The sequence below is a fragment of the Oenanthe melanoleuca genome, chromosome 1 (genome assembly GCF_029582105.1).
Source record: "Oenanthe melanoleuca isolate GR-GAL-2019-014 chromosome 1, OMel1.0, whole genome shotgun sequence".
NCBI classification, from domain to species: Eukaryota; Metazoa; Chordata; class Aves; order Passeriformes; family Muscicapidae; genus Oenanthe; species Oenanthe melanoleuca.
The window spans coordinates 14,340,563-14,359,575 of record NC_079333.1 but is presented as its reverse complement, the minus strand read 5'-3'; the positions used below and the strand labels follow the sequence as shown (position 1 = coordinate 14,359,575).

Here is a 19,013-nt window from a genome sequence, read left to right as displayed (position 1 = left end):
ACCGTGGCATAAGAGCAATTACAGGGTTCCTATTGTTTCAGAGCGAAACTGTGTATTTTCTGACCATTATAAAATAATACACATGGTTTTCCTGCAATTTAAAGGGCTTTGTGAAGACTGGAATGTTGTAATTATTCTTGGACAGTTCTGTTAGCCATCTCTTCTTCATTTTTCTTTGGGCATTGGGGGATCAGTAGCTGCCCACGTTCTTTCGGATGCTGCCCAGGACACAATTGGCTTTCTGGGCTATGAGCACTCACTGCTGGCTCATGTTCAGTTTTTCATCAGCCATCACCCCTAAATCCTACACAAAGCTGCTGTCAATGAACCCTGGGTGAAATTTTCAGCACCTTTGGATGTATTTTAGTTTTCTCTGGGGGTACAGCCAGGTACTGTCAGCCAGGAATTACCCAAGGGCAGACGATCTTGCTCCTCTCTACAATCTTCAGTGTGTTACAAATCCCAGATTTTTTTAAATCTACATTGTGCCTCCAGAGCTACACCAAACAAGTAAAAGGAGGCAGCAGATATCCTACCACCACTTCTTCCGAAGATTCAGCTGAATAAAAAAGTTGCAAGTACTTGTACAAAAGAAGGTTTAGAGATTAGGAAGTGCCAGTTTAAAACAGATATGTATAATAAAGTGTGCAGGATTTTACTCCTGTTGTTCAGTACTCCCTCAGAGTGACAGAACAGGCTTGTTTCTGTCTCTCATTTGTCAAACATTCTGCATTTATTTACTTATAGAATAAGTGCTCTTTTAATACTCTACACTAGTAGCCTTGTCTTGCTTGTGGTTTTTTTAACCATTTAAAGCAAAATGATGATGCCATGTGATCATTGACTGCACATGATTCCTTGAGTTAATAGGAGAAATGGTATAGTTGAGGTGTAATTACACAAATATTAGCATAATTCAAAGTAACTTGCATTTAACTCATTTTAAAACTGAGGAAGCAGGATGACTGCCTTGCTGAAATTCTTAACCTACCAAATAAGTAACAAAGGGCACGAACAGCTACCATACTCACACCCCTGCTTTATGGATGAGAGCCCAGGTGAAGAGGGAAGCCAATGCCAGCTGCCCTACTGCTCCACAGATGTGTTTCTGCAGTGGAAAATTCCATGCCTTTTTATTTTTTTTGATGCTGAGTTTAATTACATGCTTTAGCTCTTAAGGACACTAATTCAGTGTAACTATCTGACACTGGCTTCATGATGGCCATTATATCATTGCCAGCCAAGGATTGTGATGCAGAACATCATCATCAGCTAAACTGTAAAGCATCAAAATGAACTCTCGAATTATTTCATAAATTTATTGTTTTAATGTGAACCATGGTTTTCCTACATGGGCAGTAGCTAGTTTCTGCTTGTGTTCAATCTTTTGGGGAGGAAGGATGGTTGGGAGGTGTGAGGGGTTTGCCTTGGCTGGACACCAAAAACCATTCTATCACTCCTCCCTCAATTGGACAGGGAAGAGAAAATATAGTGAAAGACTTGCAGGTTGAGAGATCACTCACAAATGCCCATCACTGACAAACCAGACTAAATTGAGGAAAGTTCACTTATTTATTGACAAATCAGACAGAGGGATGTGAGAAATAAAACCAAGTCTTCCCTCATCTCTCCCTTGTTCCCTGGGTTCAACTTCACTCCTGATTTCTCTTCCTCCTGCCCTCCTCAGTGGTGTAGGAGGTTGGGGAATTAGGGCTGCAGTAGGTTTGTCACACATAGTCTCTGCTGCTGCTCACTCCTGATGAGAGGACTCACACTTTTCCAGTGTGGGCAGTGGAACCTCTGCTCTGGCACCTGGAGCACGTTCTCTCTCTCCATCTGCACTGACCTTGGGGTCTGCACACATTTGCAATCCTTCCTTATGTGCCTACAATTCCTGCTGAAGAGTAACTTTTTTCCCTTGTTAAATCTGTTTTCCCTGAGCACTACCACTACTGCTGATAGTTTACCTTGGTCAGCAGTGGGTCTGTCTTAGAACCAGCTGGCATTGGCTCTGTTGGACACCTGGAAAGCTTCTGGCAGCTTCTCACAAAAAAATACTGGGGTGCTCCCCCATAGCCCCCTGCTTCACCTCCCAAAACCTAGCCATGCAAACCCAGTGCAGGTGGGCAGCGTTAGTGAAGGGGAGCAGGTGGCAAGTGGTGGAGGTACAACATGCTGGGATGATGTTCCTGCCTGAAGTAATGCTCAGAACTACTCTCCAGAGCACTGGTCACAGTGCCAGGACTGTCAGAGCTCACAGTGTTTGGACACTCCTCTCAGAATCACAGAATCAGAGTGGGTCAGGTTGGAAGGCACTATCTGGTCCAACCTCCCTGCCCAAGCAGGGTCATCTCAGGGCACAAGGCACAGAATTGTGTCCAGATGGTTGTGGAATATCTCCAGTGAGGGAGACTCCAGAACTTCTCTGAGGAAACATGGTGTGATTCCACAACCTCTGTCTCAAGTGGTGGGATTCCTGAGGTTGTCCTGTGCAGGGCCAAGAGCTGGACAGCAATCACAGTCATAGATTCAAAAATGGCTTGGGTTGGAAAGGAACTTGAAGATCATCTCATTTCAACCCCTTGCCCTGGACAGGGACACCATTCACTAGATCAGGTTGCTCCAAGCCCTGTCCAATCTGGCTATGAACATTTCCAGGGATGAGGCAGCCACAGCTTCTCTGGGCAACCTGTGTCAGGGCCTCACAGGGAAGAATTTTTTCCTAATATCTAATCGAAACCTACTCTCTTTCAATCAAGGCCATTTTTCCTTCTTCTGTCACTACAAGCTCTTATAAATAGTCTTGCCTCTCTTTTCTGTAAGTTTTCTTCAGATGCCCTAGAGCTTTCTCTCTTCCAGGCTGAACAATCCCAGCTCTCCAGCCTTTCCTCCCAGCAGAGCTGCTCCATCCCTCTGCTCCCCTCGGTGCCTGCTCTGGGCTGGCTCCAGCAGGTCCCTGTCCTTGCTGTGCTGAGCCCAGAGCTGGATGCAGCCCTGCAGGTGGGGTCTCAGCAGAGGGGCAGAGGGGCAGAATCCCCTCCCTGCCCTGCTGCCCACGGGGCTCTGGCTGCAGCCCAGCACACGGGGGGCTCTGGGCTCCCAGCACACGGCCGGGGCATGTCCAGCCCCTCAGCCACCAGGATGAGCTGATGATCATTGCGGGTCCCTTCCAACACAGGTTACATTCACAGAATACATTGACAGGACATACAGCTCTGAGCTGTGTGGCAGCAGCCAGGCCCAGGCGGCTCCTGCCGCCCGGCGGCCGCGCACGGAGCGGCGGCGGAACCGCGGGGCGGCTGCCGCAGTTTCCGGCGGATCCCGGGGAGGAGGCACCGGGACCGGGACAGCATGGCGGGGCCGTGGGCCCGGCGCGGGCTGCGGGCCGGGAGCCGTGAGTGCCGGGAGGAGCTGGGGCTGCGGGAGGGAGCCGGGAGCCGTGAGTGCGGGGGAAAGCCGGGGCTGCGGGAGGGAGCCGGGAGCCGTGAGTGCGGGGGAAAGCCGGGGCTGCGGGAGGGAGCTGGGAGCCGTGAGTGCCGGGGGAAAGCCGGGGCTGCGGGAGGGAGCTGGGAGCCGTGAGTGCCGGGGGGAGCCGGGAGCCGTGAGCCGTGAGCCGTGAGTGCCGGGGGGAGCCGGGGCTGCGGGAGGGAGCCGGGAGCCGTGAGTGCGGAGCTCGTACTGCGGCGGTGCTCTCAGGGGCTGAGGTGCCCTCATTAGGCCGCGGGGGAGTTTACCTGTTTGAGGGACAGCCAGGCAGCGATATTAACCTTTGCATGGGGGTTGGAAGGGACTTTTGAGATCATCCAGTCCACTCCCCCTGCCAGGGCAGGGTCGCCACGAGCAGGTGACACAGGAACGTGTCCAGGTGGATTTGGAATGTTTCCAGGGAGAGCGACTCCACACCCACCCAGAGCAGCTTATTCCAGTGCACTGCCCTTCTGCATGGAAAGAAGTTCTTCCTCATGTTGGAGTGAAGCTTCTTGTGTTTTAGTTTATGGCATTGCTGGTCACCACTGAAAGGAGTCTGGCACCAACCTCTTGGCACCCGCCTTTGAGATACTTATATGCATTAATGAGATCCCCTCTCAGTCATCTCCTCTCCAGACTAAACAGGCCCAGCTGCCGTGGTCTCTCATCATAAAAGAGATGCTCGAGACCCCTCATCATCTTTTTGACCCGTTTTGTTGTCTCAGAGTCTCCTGTTGTGACTTTCTGCAGGCAGTGCAGGGGCCCATCGTGGTCCCTTGCTGGAGGAGCTGCACAAGTGCTGCCTTGCACATACTGAGACAGGCAGGTGGGTTATTGGTAGTGTTGTAGAAACCAACACCTTATAAAGAGGCTTTGAAAACTCAGAAGGGGTCACAGAATGGTTGAGGTTGGAAGGCAGCACAGTGGGTCATCTAGTCCAATCTCTCCGCTCAGGTAGGGTCATTCCAGAGCACATGGCCCAGGATTGCATCCAGATGGTTCTGAAATATCTCCAGTTAGGGAGACTCCACACCCTCTCTGGGTTATCTGTTCCAGTGCCTGGTCACTGCACAGGAAAATTCTTCCTCATGTTGACATGGAACTTCTGTGCATCCATTTCTGCCCCTTGTTTCTTGTCCCATTGCTGACACCACTGAGCAGAGCCTGGTCCATGCTCTGATCCCTCCCTGCAAACACTGACAGACATTGATCAGGTTCCCTCTCAGCTGTCTCTTCTGAAGGCTGAACAGCCCCAGCCCCCTCAGCTTTTCCTCATAAGAGAGATGCTCTGCTGGACCCACCCAGGATTGCCTACTCCGCAGGATTATTGCTCACTCAGTGTCTCTCCTGTCCCCAGGGTGCATCTCCATAGATTATTGCTCACTCAGTGTCTCTCCTGTCCCCAGGGTACATCTCCACACCAGCTTTCTCTCGGCTGACACCTGCTGAGGTGGTTCGGATGCGAAATGAGCTCTTCACCAAAGAGAAAGAGAGACAGTTGTCTCTTCACCCACGGATTGAGAAAATTGAAGTAAAATACACTGGGAAGTTGCACTCTGGCAGTGTGTTTGTCATGAACAAGGCTCTGTCTACGCCATACAACTGTGCCATGCGTAAGTGGATGGACTTCTGAACTAGCCCCTCTTGGTGAATGCTGTGCTGCCAATTGAAATAGAAACAGTTAAATTTTGGAGGCTTTTTTCACAGTTTATCCTTCCAAGTCATTTACAAATATGAAACTTGCAGTTGTTAGGAATGCAGCAGTCTGAACTGCTGATCCTGAGGAATTAATATTTTAGGGGTTTTTTTTTTTACTTTCTTTAGATTTAAGTGAATGGGATTGCAAGAAGTCTGTTCTGGCTATTGTGGATGGTGAAATCTGGGACATGTACAGACCCCTGATGAAGTCATGTGAAATTCAGTTCCTTACCTTCAAAGATGAAGATCCAGAGGAAGTAAACAAGGTAAGTTATTGTCTGTTATTGTTTGTTCCATCTGTACCTTCTTTCATTGCAGGTGGCCCTGATTATGATCACTTGGTTCTGTGTGCACCTTTCAGTTCCATGCCTATCTGCTTCCTTGAACTTCATTGTCATTAAAGTTCAGACATTTTTAATGTCTTTTTAATGGTGCATCACGGCTATTAGCTGGACCAGTGTGTGGGCTGGGTGAATTGTTGCCTTTCCTTTCAACTGGTGTATTATTCTATTATTTCAGATTTAAATATCTGGCTTGCGTTCTAAATGCAGTTTAGATTTTTTTTATTTGATTCTACTTGGAGAATCATCTCCAAATAGAAGTTTGAATACTAAAGAAAGTAATCATAGAATTGTGGAAAAGCTTGGATTGGAAGGGACATTAGAAACTCATCTAGTTCCACCCCCTGCCATGGAGAGGGACACCTTCCACTAGAGCAGGTTGCTCATAGCCCTGTGCAACCTGGCCTTGAACACTTCCAGGGTTGGAATGTTTCAGTTGGCAGCTGGGTTTGTGTATCATCCAGTTAAGTTTTGGTTGTTTGTTTTTTTTTTTTTTTTAATAATTAGCTCCTAGGCAATAGATGTATGTTCTGAAACTCTCTTTGCAGGCATATTGGCGTTCCTGTGCCATGATCATGGCGAGTGTGCTGAAGCGAGCGTTCAAGGATGAATACTCAGTCACCCTAGTTAAAGCTCCAGAAGTGCCAGGTGATAAAAGTGTTTTATATTGATTGTCTTTTGCTGCTTCTCAAGTGGGTGTTTAGTAGCCAAACTTAAAAAAGAAATCAGAGGCTCTTTTTCCAATGATTGGTGGTACTTGGCACTGATAGGTGTATTACATGCTGTTGTAGTTGCCTTTAATTTTTAACAATCACACTAAAAACAATTTTGTTATCAACATTCAGAAAATTGGTCTCTGTGGCCACTGGGTTTCAGTCCACTTAGGATTTCACTGCTGAAATGAGTAACTAAACCTCTGTATTGTGAAGTGACATGAGCAAGGTTTCAAGATGTGATGCAACATGTGTCTGTGGAATTTGCTCTTATAACTGCATAACCTTGTCCAGCACTTGAATTACTAAAAGTGACAATATCTACACCAAATTGGAGGATTATTGAGGTACAGAGAAGCTTAGTAACAACTTCTGCTCGATTGTGATCTGATTTAAGATTTAGAAAAGTGAGCAAGTGCACAAGAGAAGGAGTTATTTCAATAACAAAACCTGCGTAGTTATGCATGTAATATATAAAAAGGTCAGTTATTTAATATGTAAAAAATATATATATTTTTATATATAAATATATAAAAATACATATTTAATATATAAAAAGGTGGTCGTGTGGAGTGCTATAACTGCTTCTCTTTTTAGCAATTTTTGCATTTAGCATTGTGATTGATAAGTACAGGTAAGTATTTCAGTTTGACCAGAGTTTGGAATAATCCTGAATATACTCAGCTTTCTTATTATACTGCATGTATAGAAATAGTGTTATCTTACTGGGTTCATAGATTTGATTTCTAAATAGCCATAACTCAGTATACACAAAGAGTGTTCTAACAACTGTCAGAGAAATTTGTGCTGTCTTTGCCAGAAATTTGTGTAATGGATAAACAGCTCTAATATTGTCTAATTTCTCTATGCAAGAAATTCTTTATAATTTAATAGATCACATTTATTGTATGAGGCATACAATTGAAAAATGAAATATTTTTAAAGTGAGTGGTTTTGGTTTTTTTCTGCAGTGTTAGATGTGGTTTTGTAAAACAGTGTATTTTTTCTCTTCTTTATTGGGATTCTGTTATACTGACATTGCATTAAAACTCCTTTCAAATTACTTTCTCATTCAGTAAAATGAAATTAAAACAACGGAAGTTCAATCTGCCATTTTATAGTATAATCAGAGCTGAAAATTTTTGTTTTATGATGAATTTCTAGAGATAATCCTGTTTTTCTTTTCTTTCTCATTAATTTTGTTGTAACAATATAGTATGATTGTGAAATACACTTTGTTACAAACATGAATATTTTCTCTTTGGATTGGAATTGCAGTGATCTCTGGAGCTTTCTGTTATGATGTAGTTTTGGACAATAAACTGAATGACTGGAAACCAACAAAGGTAAGCACTTTTCAAACTTAAACCCAAAAAGTTCTATTGCTTGTCTTCTTGTCCAGTTGTTAGTTTTTAGTAAGGGAGAAGGGACAGAGCTTTTTTCCCCTTTTTGTTAGTGCACATTTGGAGTAGTCTTTGGCAGCTGATCTCTGGCACTGTGGCAGAGTGCTTGCAGATTTCCTTTCAGACAGAAATGAACCTTGTGCTGTCTTCCACATCCTTTCAGGCTTTAGGGCTGTGGAGCTAGAGAAAATCCTAGTCTGAAGTACAAGTTCAGAAACAGTTGATGGGGCCTTTGGGACCTCAGTGCCATTTTTGTTACTGTGCAAATCTGTTCCTCCTCAGCTGCTCTTGCCTGGTAATGTAGATGCAGCCACAGTCTTTGTGTGAGTAGAGTCTCTGAAAATGGAAGTGTGTATAAGGCATATTTTCTGGTGGTTTACAGCAGAATCATTTTGTTGTTGAATAAAATCTGTGAACACATTCAGCTGCAGCTCTCCTTAATAGCTTGCTTATATTTAATGCTCTGCAGTAAATCTAATAATCTGAGTATTCTAAATCAGAACCATTTGAGATCACAATTGTTTTACCCATTTGGTGCCCATTCTTATTCTTGTGCCCAAAAACTAGCAGAGGTGTGTGACTAGCTAAGCAATATTGGTACAATGCAGAATTTTTTTTCAATATGATCTTGTAGCTGAAGTAATTTAGTTAGAAATATTTTCTACACGACATTTTAAATGTAATTTCACCTCATAACAATTTCTTATTTGTGAGTAAATCTGAATTACTCAGAACCTCAGATTCTGGTTTAAGGTGACCAATTTTTATTTATTAAATATTCATTAGCTTTTCTTTTTTTTTGCTTTGGTCTATCACCATAGAGCTTATTTGTAAATGAAGACACCACTCTGGGAAACAAGATATATATATATATATATGAGTATTTAGCAGTAGCAGGATTGTGTATGTAGTACCATGTAGGGAAAATCTGGGCAGTTTAATTAATATATATTGTTTCTGATGGACAAATGCCTATTGATTTGACTGGGCATTGAATCTGTCCATTAAAACAGTGATGATCTGTAGTGCTCTTATGATAATAGTAAGACACTCCTACAGTAAAATTGCTGTATTTAGGGTTTATAGTAGATGATCTTTGTTGTTTTGACTAATATTTGCTGTGCTTTATCTGTTCACTAGAGCTGTGAAAAGGTGGTTACACTTTTTATGCCCTTTTTTTAGGACAACTTCTGTTCTCTTACAAGGGATGCCAAAAAGCTAATCCATCAAGACCTGCCCTTTGAAACACTGCATGTTGAAGCAAAAGTAGCACGTGAAATGTTTCAGCATAATAAGTGAGTGTCTGAATTTGTCTTTCTTTCAAAGAAATAATTAGAAATCAAGTCAAATCTCTGCTTGGTTTTATAAATCTAAAATAAGATGTGACAGTGAAGTAAGAAAGTACTTCTTCCACTGCTCTGAATGAGCCTGTCTCCATTCTCTTTCACCAACTTACACCACTTTCATAGTGTTCTCTCCAGAGGCCAACACCAGCCACCTTTACTGGATGTAGTTTTGTGACAAAACTGAAAGACTGAGACTTCTTTTGCTCTAGCAAGCTTCAAGATTCCACTACTATTTAATTGAAACTCTGGTCGTTAGCCTTGACATCATAGGTTTGCAGAAAGGCTTCCACATTTAAAGAAATGTACATTTTTTGTGTCCTGGTATCCTCAAATGAAGATTTGATGAAATGCAGTTTTTGAACTCTGCAGGGGGAAAATGGGTAAAATACTTTGATCTGTGCTATAAAAATAGATTTGGTCAAAATCTCCTGTCTTCTTCGCTGAAAAAAATACCTCAACCATATTTCTGGTCCACAGCTTTTTGGCAGTTGGAGAGATGTAAGGGGAAAATGTTAAATAATTTATCATTTTGTGAACCAAGATTAAGCTATGATGAAGCTAAAGTTGCAAAATAGCAAAATTTTTAGCTTTATTCTGAAGGTGGTTTTAATGTGACATATGGATCATCAGTTCCACTTTGTTGGCTGCATTGGCAGCAGGGGGGAGCTGACTTCTGATGGTACCTTTAGATACTGTGTATAGAAAGCACAGAGAACACTGCTGGATTGCAGGTGGCCAGCTGTTGGGGGCTATACATTGCATAAAATCAGTTTAGGTGGTCTCCTGGTGTCTCATAGTCTTACAGGTGACCTGAAAGACTCTTATTTGCAGTAGTAGGTCCATTGTATCTTTCTGAATAAAACTCTGCTGTGGGAGCATGGCCCTCCTATAAAATATGCACAGAATAGACTGGAATAGATGTTTCAATGGGAAGGGACCTACAACAACCACCTAGTCTGATGTTGCATTATTTTTGAAGTGCCTTTCAGTAGTGCTCAGTAAAATTTCTATAATTTTTCCATGAACTGAGGTTAACTAACAGGTCTGTTAATTAAGCATGTCATATATGTGTTGTCATTAGGAATTTAAACCAGTCTCAAAGCTCACATAAATACAAGCATGACTTTTAGGAATTTTAAATGAATTAAATGAATTTCTGAAGTGTTCTTATAAGAACTAGGTGTTAAAGGTGAGGGTTTTTAAAAGACTTTTTTTTCCTTGTCCAGATACAAAATGGAGATGATAGAAAGAAAAGCTTCTCAGAATATGGAAGGAATTGTACCATTACATAGGTGAGCAAAAGTGAACTCCCATTCTGTAATCATTTACTGTAACAATTGAGTATATTGCAAGTACTCTCTGCAAGTGAGAAGAGCAAGTTACTTATGATGGTTTTAAATTTAAAGATCACTTGTATTCATTGATGTCTGTGGTCTGTCTTAAGTTGCTCGGTGTGGTTTGTTTTCCTAATACAGCCATTGTTTTTCTATGTTTCTATTTCTTGCTACATCAAGAGTGGTAAGTGCCAGAGAAGTCTTACTGCTTACTGCTTTTACATGAAGACTAAATAATTCTCTAGAGCTTGGCAGTCTAAGTAAAATACAAACCAAATACTGGTTTGAAAACAAGAGTTAGCATTGTATAAGGGATTTTTCTTTCAAAGTTGTCAGTACCTTCCTAACTTGCAAGCTACTGTTTAGTAGTGGCGGAGGTGAGAATAGAACAGCAGTCTGGGGACACAGTGTAAGATACAGAGTTCTTTGGAGGCAGGAAGCTTGTATTGTATCTCAGGCAACTCTCTATCTTAGGCTGTTCAGTTTTGTAGATGTCTAGAGAGTTCCTAATTTGTTTTTGTGATCCACATCTATCTAAAGGACCTGATGGCTTTGCAGAGGTGGTTGTTGACATTTTAGACCAATGTTGTGTTGTTCTTTCCTTCCTTCTACTCTGATCTGCTCAATAAAGGGGAAAATAGTCTTACCTATTGCTTTATGGTAGGGAATCATTCTCAGTACTTCTTTGCTGTAGTATGCTGTCTCTCTTTTCTTAATTGATTTGCAGTTTTCCAAGAACTGGAAAGGGAAATAACTGTGCAGGTTGTAAACACTGTACTGTGGAAAACAGGTGATCTTGGAGATGAATCTTTTTCTGGTGAATGACAGTTACCCAGTTTTAGAGCCAACATGGCATCAAAGATTTTTTAAACTTAAGATCCTTTCCTAGGCTTGAGGTTTGAATTTCCTAAGTTCATTTAAGGGAATTGTGTAATTTTGGTTTAGAAAACTTAAAAATGCTGAGCTGGAGATTTGTTTAGGGATATGTGTGGATTTTCTTTATGTTGATTAGAATTTGCTAGTAAAAAATAAATCATAGCCTCCTTTTATTTTCCTCCAAATATATTTGATACATAATAAATGTTTTTTTTCATCCCTCCAGGTTTGGTGACTTTGTAGATGTTAGTGAAGGTCCTCTTATTCCAAGGACAAGTTTTTGTTTCCAGTATGAGATAACAGCAGCCCATAATCTTCAGACTGACCAGTCTGAATTGATAAGGAGATTCCAGGGTGTGTCCTTGCCAGTCCATTTGAAGGTAAGTAATCAATTTTACAGAGATTTTCCTTCTTTAAGTTAAAGCATTTTGCCTTTGTTTCCATCTTTATTATGTGCTGTGTTGGTAGCTAAATGAAATTTGTAGTTGAGAGCTGTAGAAAGGGAAAGCCCCTGATGATGGCTGTGTTGGATATTTGGGGTTCATTTACCTGAACCTGTTGTGGATGTGCAGTCAGAACTACAAAAGTTTGCATGAGAGGGCCCATGATGTTATTTTTCGGTATGGAAAGTGTTGTTTCAGTTGTATAATTTCTGCGTGGATATTTCATTCTGCTTGCCTAAATTGTGCATGACTGTCTTCTGACATCAAGGCCACTGATAATGCTTAAAAGAGCAGGAGTTTGGATTTATGCTCGTGATAAATTCAAATTCAAAGAATTTCATGACACCAAAGTAAAATATAGCAACAACAAAAAAAAGTCCTAGCTCTAATGAGTCTTAAGCAAAGGCTTTGCAGAACTGAAGGTGGAGGCAGGAGTCTTTATTCCCATTCCTGTTGACTTACATGTGCTGTTGTCTTAGTTGGAGAAGTTTTCAAGGGTTCCTCAGCTCATCTCTGTGTTCCCTTCCTAAGCATAATTCCCATTTTTGCCAGTTAACTCCTCAAGGATTCCACACAGTGGATGAATCATAGAACCATGGAATGGTTTGGGTTAGAAGGGACCTTAAAGTTCATGCAGTTCCACTTCCATGATCAGGGGCACCTTCCACTGGCCCAGGTTGCTCAGAGCTCCATTCAGTCTGGCCATAACCACTCCCAGGGATGGGGCATGTGATGGGTGGACATTTATTCAAGTCCCAGTACATGAATATGGGCAAATTGGACAATGAAATTGTAAGTTGTGGCATTTGAACTGGGTGTTCTTATGGTTTTTTGCCATCATTTCTATACATTTGTCAGAATTTGTTCTGTGATAAGATTCTTTTTTACCTCTGTTAACATCATTTAATGACTTTTAACACAGGCTCACCACACTGTGTGGCACAAACTGCTGGAAAGATCAAAGAGGCTGGTAAGTCTCACTAGTAGTGAAGTACAGATTACCAAATTCAAAGGTGTCTTCTAAGTGAAGACAATCTGAATGATTAGAGGTAGGTAGTACACTCAAGAACATATCTTTAGGAAGGGAAATATTCACAGGTGAATGGAAATCAGAAATCTCACTGCTTGCTTATTAGAGGACATGGTAGCACTGCTTCTGAGGTCTGTTATTAAAATGCATTGTGCCATTTAAAAAACATCATATACTATTTGATTGATATGATTTGTCCAATTAAAAATATTTTAAGGTAAATGGAACTATAAAATATTGCAACTCACATATGATCAAATAATCACTATCAAGACATTTTTAAACATAGGAAGTCTTCATAAGAATTAAAAGCAGGTGTTTTAGAGCCTTCAGATCAATATTTTTACTTACTTGTTTGGCAAGAGACAGAAAAAGAAGTACTTCATGTCTTCTGAAACTTGTAGCCAAGGATATGTTCTGAGCCTGCCCCATGGCATCTTCCCTGAACTTAGTTTGAATATTCTTGTCCTTCAGGTTGTTTAATTTTGGAGAAGACTATTGTCTTTGTAGGTTGTCCTTTCTTGTTACACTGACAGTATGAGGAGAGGATTTTCAGGATCAAGGAGAGTGAAATAATTTTTAAAAATATAACAAAATTGGTATCTTTCTGCAGGTCACTGAAGAAGAATATTTGGAAGCAGCAGCACAATGTCCTGAGGCAAAAGATGGAACTGAAGAAGAAAAAACTGTATCAATTTAAATTAAGTTGAACCTCTAAATGTACATAATAAAATGTGTATTTTTACATGACTTGTTTGTGACTCATACAAAAATGTCTTGGATAATTAATTTGAATTCTGTGACCTAAATCATAGATAAGTATAGACAAAGGTATACACGAGATGTTTCAGTCCACTTTAAAGATTTCCTTAAAGAAATAAAGGGCAGGGGGAGAGAAGATAATTTTTTATCTGCAGTAACTTGCAAGTTGCCCCTGTCCTTACCTTGTCAACAGTAATTGTATGTGTCCATCCATATGTTGTTGCCTACTGCAACTGAAAGTTGAGACAAATAGTATCTTAAAAAGATACCCTTAAAGGTATGTAAAGGTGTAATTGCCATTGCTTTACCAGTACGAAAACAACAGAATGTAAAAGCCTGAAAGTTCTTGGGAGTTTAATGATTTCTTTCTGCTGCACAAGTGTAGTTAAAGATAATTTTCCAGAATAATACCAAGAATGTAGTTCATTACTTGTATCCCCAGTGTAGTAAGATTTATTATGCATTTTCTTTCTTTGGTATTTAAATATGGTGACTTCAATTAAATTTCAGAAGGGGGTTTTGTTAGATGATGTTTTCTGACGTTTTGTATTTTCATCCCTAACTCATTAGAACTGTTCTCATTATACCAGAGGAAGTTTTTATTGCTTTTTGAAGTGCAAATATTTTCTCTGGATTTTACCCTAATTATTTTTGCCATTAATTGCATCACATGGTTCCTAGTCAGTTGTCACCACAGTTTTGTGAGAGCAGGGTCGTAGTTCAGTAAACATAGCTATATAAACAGCTATATAAACATATATAAACATTAGGTATAACCTGTGTCTTCTCAGGATACTTGGAAAACTGATGGGTTTTTTTCTTCTTGATTAATGCTGCAGAGGACTTTTTATAATGGTACCAGATGCTTATTTTTTAAAATAAGATTGTTGATTAAAAGTTTACCTTCAAAGTACACATATGCATTTACACATTCTATATATTTTCATTAATTTGAATTTGCCAGAGTGTACTTTGGCTTTGGACCTGTTCTGGTGCTGCTGAAGAAGCTGGCATTGGTTCTTGTCTTAAGAAACAAAACTTGGTGTTTGTGTTGGTTTTGGGGTTTTGTTGTGGTTTTCTTTTAGTTTTGCTTGGTTGTTTGGTTGATTTTTGTTTGTTTTTTAGTGCACTGCTTGCCATCTTTGATTAAGCTAAGACTGATGAAATTTTGCCATCTGAATTTTGAGATTCAGTCCAGGTGGTCTGTTTTGAATCTTAAGCTTGTTCTGTTACAACCCAGAGAGTCCCCTGATGTCTACTTGCTATTTTGGGTATCCAGAATTCCTCCTGGATTCCACCAGCTGCAGAGGAAGGTGAGAGTACTGCTGTCCCTTAGGAATATGCCTTTTTTAACCCCAGCTGGAATTCCAGAGCATTTCTGGTATGTTCCTTTCTGGGGACCTGGAGAAAGGGGTTTTTTTGTTTGTTTGTTATGTTTTGGATTTGAGTTTTTTTTGGTTGGAGGAGCAGGTAAGTTGCCCCCCAGGTGAATCCCCATAAAAGGGACTTTTGCAAGTGCATGACAATACTGAAAATGCTGTTGAGGTTTGTAGCAGACCCTTCTCTGGAGGTCTGTGCATAAAAAGGTGGAAGCTCAAACTTCTACAGAACTCTGCTAATCTCACACCTTGACTTCCATGGGATCCAGAAGACAGATGTGTCTTAGGGAGAGATGCAGCTGGAGGATGGCTTTGAAAAGTACCAGGATTGTCACAGAGCACAGCAACAGTGAAGAGAACTGAATAGTGTTCATTTCTTTCTCACCATAGCACATTTTGAAATGGGAATGTAGATTTAAGTCTGTTCTGCCAAAATGGGATTCAGAGCTTCATGTGCAGGGAAGAACATCTGTGTTTTGTCCTGATTTGTGTTAAGTGATGTCACTGCTAGGAAAGTCCTGAACATTTCTTGGATGAGCGTGAGAACAAATGGAAGCAGTGCTCAGTTCCCCCCACTGTACAAAGCAGCAGGAGATACAACCCTGAACTCAAGGACATTTATTTTACCATTGACTGTTGGTGCATAAAATGCTGAAAATTGTCTGCTGAGAGGGCTGTTGCAGCAGCTGGGTTAGAGTGATGCTTCCTTTCTCTTTTTGACTTAGGTTTTCTGAACTTCAGCTGAATTGCAGGGTGGTTCCAGCCTGGCTGGCTGTTTGGGGCTGTGATCCAACACATACCTGCAACTATCACTGTACCAAATTTAAAGCTATGGGGTTATATAAAATATCAAAATGAGTATGGCAAAGCTCTGGCTGAGTGTGGATTCTGGATATTTGTGCATTCTCCTGCCTACCCTGGGGCCTGGCCCAATCTTCTCCATTGGAAATAGTCAGAAGACACTGTCATTGATCACTTCAAAGAGACAAGAAAGTAGATGTTTTCTATACTGGAGACTACAGGAAACTGCAGGGATTAGAGGTGGATAGATGGGCAAAAGACACTGCAGAATGTAGCCAATTCCCCTTCTTGGCTATTTTCTAAATTAAATTTCTGTTTGTAAAGAGGCAATTTTTACTCAGCAAAAGAACTGCAGAACCATCTAAGGAAGAATCTAGGAAGACACAATGGCTGCAAAGTGGAGTAAGAGGAGGGCAGGTTCACTTAGGCCAGCATACATGAGCAGAAGATGATACTGGCCAGATTCTGATAAGGACTAAATAAGATTTTTTTTTTTTATGGTGAAAGTGGTGAGACACTGGAACATGTTATTTAGAGAACTTGTGAATACCTCAGCCTTGGAAATGGAGCTTGGTGCATCCTGGGCTAGTGTGAAGTGTCCCTGCCTGTGGCAGGGGTGTTGGAACAAGATGAGCCTTAAGGTCCCTTCAAACCCAACTCATTCCAGGATTTTATGATAGGGGAAAAAGCAGGAAGTGAAGCCTTCTTCCTTGTTGCACATCTCAGTAGTAGCTTCATGGCTTCTCACATTAAAGTTGTTCCTCCTTCTGCATCTTGTTTGAAAGAGTTGAAACTTCTAATTTTTCCCTTTTGTTTACTGGTTTTATCAAAGACACATATAACCAATTGAGAAATTTTTTCCAAAGAAATATTCTGTATTTCATGTTATCATGGATTTTGGAGATAGAAAAGGCAATTAGGATATACTATGACTTATTTCATAACAGAAGGAATTAAATGCTAAGAAAGAGTTAATTTTTTCTTACCATGCAGTAAAGGTCTTCCATGGGAAATAGAGCACATGCAAGTGATGAAAACACCCAATCATCAGTAGTCATCAAGTCCTTTCATGGCAGCAGCCAGAACAATTTTTCCTTTCTATTTTAACTTCAGGCAAGGAGTAATATTCTACTGCTTTTTGGTACCTTATCTAGCACTATCCCTCCCAGTGCAGTACTTTGTTATATTTGAAGCCAGTGAAATTACTATATTTATTTTATTAGTATTTACAGACACAGGAACTGGGCAGCATAAAGGCAAAGAATGAAAAATGGGAAGAGTTGACAGTGGGTCTTTCTTGAAGAACACCAACCATCTGAAAATGGTAATGCTATCATGCTGTGGTTTTTCACAAGATTTAACCCCAGTCATGGACAGCATTAACATTTTTCCAGAGTGAAATTAAAACCTATTATTTTAGAATATGCTAATATAATATCCACAACCTCTGTCTGCTTTTCTGGGGAACCAGCTATGCAGAAAGAATATAAGTAATTGGTCTAATATTGGACCATATTTATAATTGCTATCTATTTCTTAAGTTTGCAAGTTACTCACATTTTAAAGAGAGAAAATGTGAGGGAACAAATACTTGATTTTTGTGGTCTGACTGAATCAGGATGGTGAGCAGAAAGATCTGTTTTCTTCCTTAAGATGCCTTCTATGGACTATTCAGGATAGACATTCTAGGATCATTTTTGCTTCAGCAAACCAATGAATGTGCTTCTGAATGTGGCCTCAAATGGACAGGGAAATCAAACTGAGCTTCAGTGTCACCCAAGAAATGATATTTTCTCTTGTCTCTCCTCTCTTTTGCCACAATTTTCTTCCTGCTTTTAAAGCCGTTTTCTCTTGGAAGTTGATAGGATTTTTGTTTACCAAAATATGCTGCACCACTTTGAGAATTCTGTCTCAGAGCCATGGCTCTGACTTTGGAAGGGATAAAAGTGGCTTTTCCTTTTTGGTGGTTATAGCCCCCTAACTTTATGCATCCTGGAAAAGCCACTTAACCTAGTGCCTGTTTTGGAAAACATTTATGCAGTTCATGTGTTCTGTCTGAGTGTAAAAATCATTCAGTGAGACTCTTTGGTAGGACACTTTTTTATGAGACCATTGATTTGTAAGTTTCTGTGTTCTTGAGTACTCTGTGATCATTCCTTGTACTGAGAATTCACAGGCAGAACATGGATAACAGAAAGAGGTGTTTATATTGATACAGCACAAACATTAACCATATTTCTTAATTAATGGTACTTTGAGTTTTTTAGTTTTCCCTTTTGTTCTCCCAACAAATTAGTGTTTCATAGCTAAACTATGCTCCAGGTAGATTTAAATAGAGATAAGAGAGAGTTTAAAGGACTGGCTCAGTCACTCAGGTTTCATAACTGTGAATATTCAGGAACTATTTGACCTCCCACAAAATAAATATAACAATATCTTCCTGCTTCTCTACAATTTTCTAAGACTTCTAAAAGTTTGAAATGCACAGGTAATCCTAAAGTAAACAAAAGATATTTTCATTTTCTCCTAATGACCCATTGACCCATTTCTCCTAAAGAACTGAAACGAAATCTCGAAGAAACATTTTCTGTCCGTTTTTCTCTTATAATAAAATTTTATAGAAATTAATCGAAGTTGTACATGCCAGAAGTTTAATCCATCATTTTTCTTTCCTAAATAAAAATGAAGAAATGAAGTATTTGTGTAGGAGGTAAAACCAAAAGAGCTAAAAAGTGATAAAGTAAAACCCAGCTTGTTGTATTCAAAATGTTACACATTTGACATCCTAGTAAGGAGTTGCTAATACACGAAGCTGGTATTTTTTCTCTGCTTTTCCAGACTCTGTGCCTAGCAAGCATTCTAGCAAGCATGCATGTATGCAGAACAACTTGTCTTTTTACACGTAGAGCAGAGGTTTTTCCCAGCACAGCACTGACTAATTCATGATTTCTGTTCTCCTCCCACAGCAGCAGTTTGTTCCGTGTGAATTCTGGTAAGAGGCATGGTACAGTGTTAATGCTAACATGTAGGAGTCAGTCATAGGTAAAAACCCCTATCACGATTAGCATTAACAGCATACAGCCACAGAAGAGCTCCAGAGGCTGCAGAATGAGACATACAGAACTCAAAGCACTGGGTTTTCCCCTTGGCATACCTAAAGAAAAAGAAGAAAAAAAACTCATATCAAGAAATGATGGCAGGGGATGGAGAGACATCAGAGAGGGAATTATTGCAGTTAAACACACAGGAACCATCTGCTGTACCTTTAAACCCAAACTTGCAATTGTTTTAGCTAGAAGAGAACCAGAGTGCATTGAGCAGCAAGTGCATTGTGCTTGCTGTGAGCAGGAAGAATAAAGATTGCAGCATGGTCTTGCTTAATTTTGCATCCCTTTAGATTATCAGTTGATGAAGAATTT

At 40.6% G+C, this 19,013-nt stretch overlaps 1 protein-coding gene across 1 annotated transcript; it reads left to right on the top strand.

The window, feature by feature from the left end:
• The first annotated feature begins 3,295 nt into the window (after window positions 1–3,295).
• Window positions 3,296–13,402, top strand: MRPL39 (mitochondrial ribosomal protein L39). The gene is made up of 10 exons (XM_056503466.1): window positions 3,296–3,394; window positions 4,875–5,081; window positions 5,293–5,432; window positions 6,056–6,155; window positions 7,499–7,566; window positions 8,806–8,918; window positions 10,196–10,261; window positions 11,406–11,559; window positions 12,545–12,592; window positions 13,266–13,402. The coding sequence occupies exons 1-10, from the start codon at window positions 3,352–3,354 to the stop codon at window positions 13,350–13,352; spliced, it is 1,026 nt and encodes a 341-aa protein (XP_056359441.1). The 5' UTR covers window positions 3,296–3,351; the 3' UTR covers window positions 13,353–13,402.
• The last annotated feature ends 5,611 nt before the right edge of the window (window positions 13,403–19,013 follow it).

What these genes read in the sequence shown, in the direction of transcription:
- MRPL39 (XM_056503466.1), top strand. Translation starts at nt 3,352, where the DNA reads ATGGCGGGGCCGTGGGCCCGGCGCGGGCTGCGGGCCGGGAGCC. An exon ending in CGGGCTGCGGGCCGGGAGCC is followed by an intron (nt 3,395 to 4,874) that starts GTGAGTGCCGGG and finishes TCCTGTCCCCAG; the next exon opens with GGTACATCTCCACACCAGCT. An exon ending in GAAATGTTTCAGCATAATAA is followed by an intron (nt 8,919 to 10,195) that starts GTGAGTGTCTGA and finishes TTCCTTGTCCAG; the next exon opens with ATACAAAATGGAGATGATAG.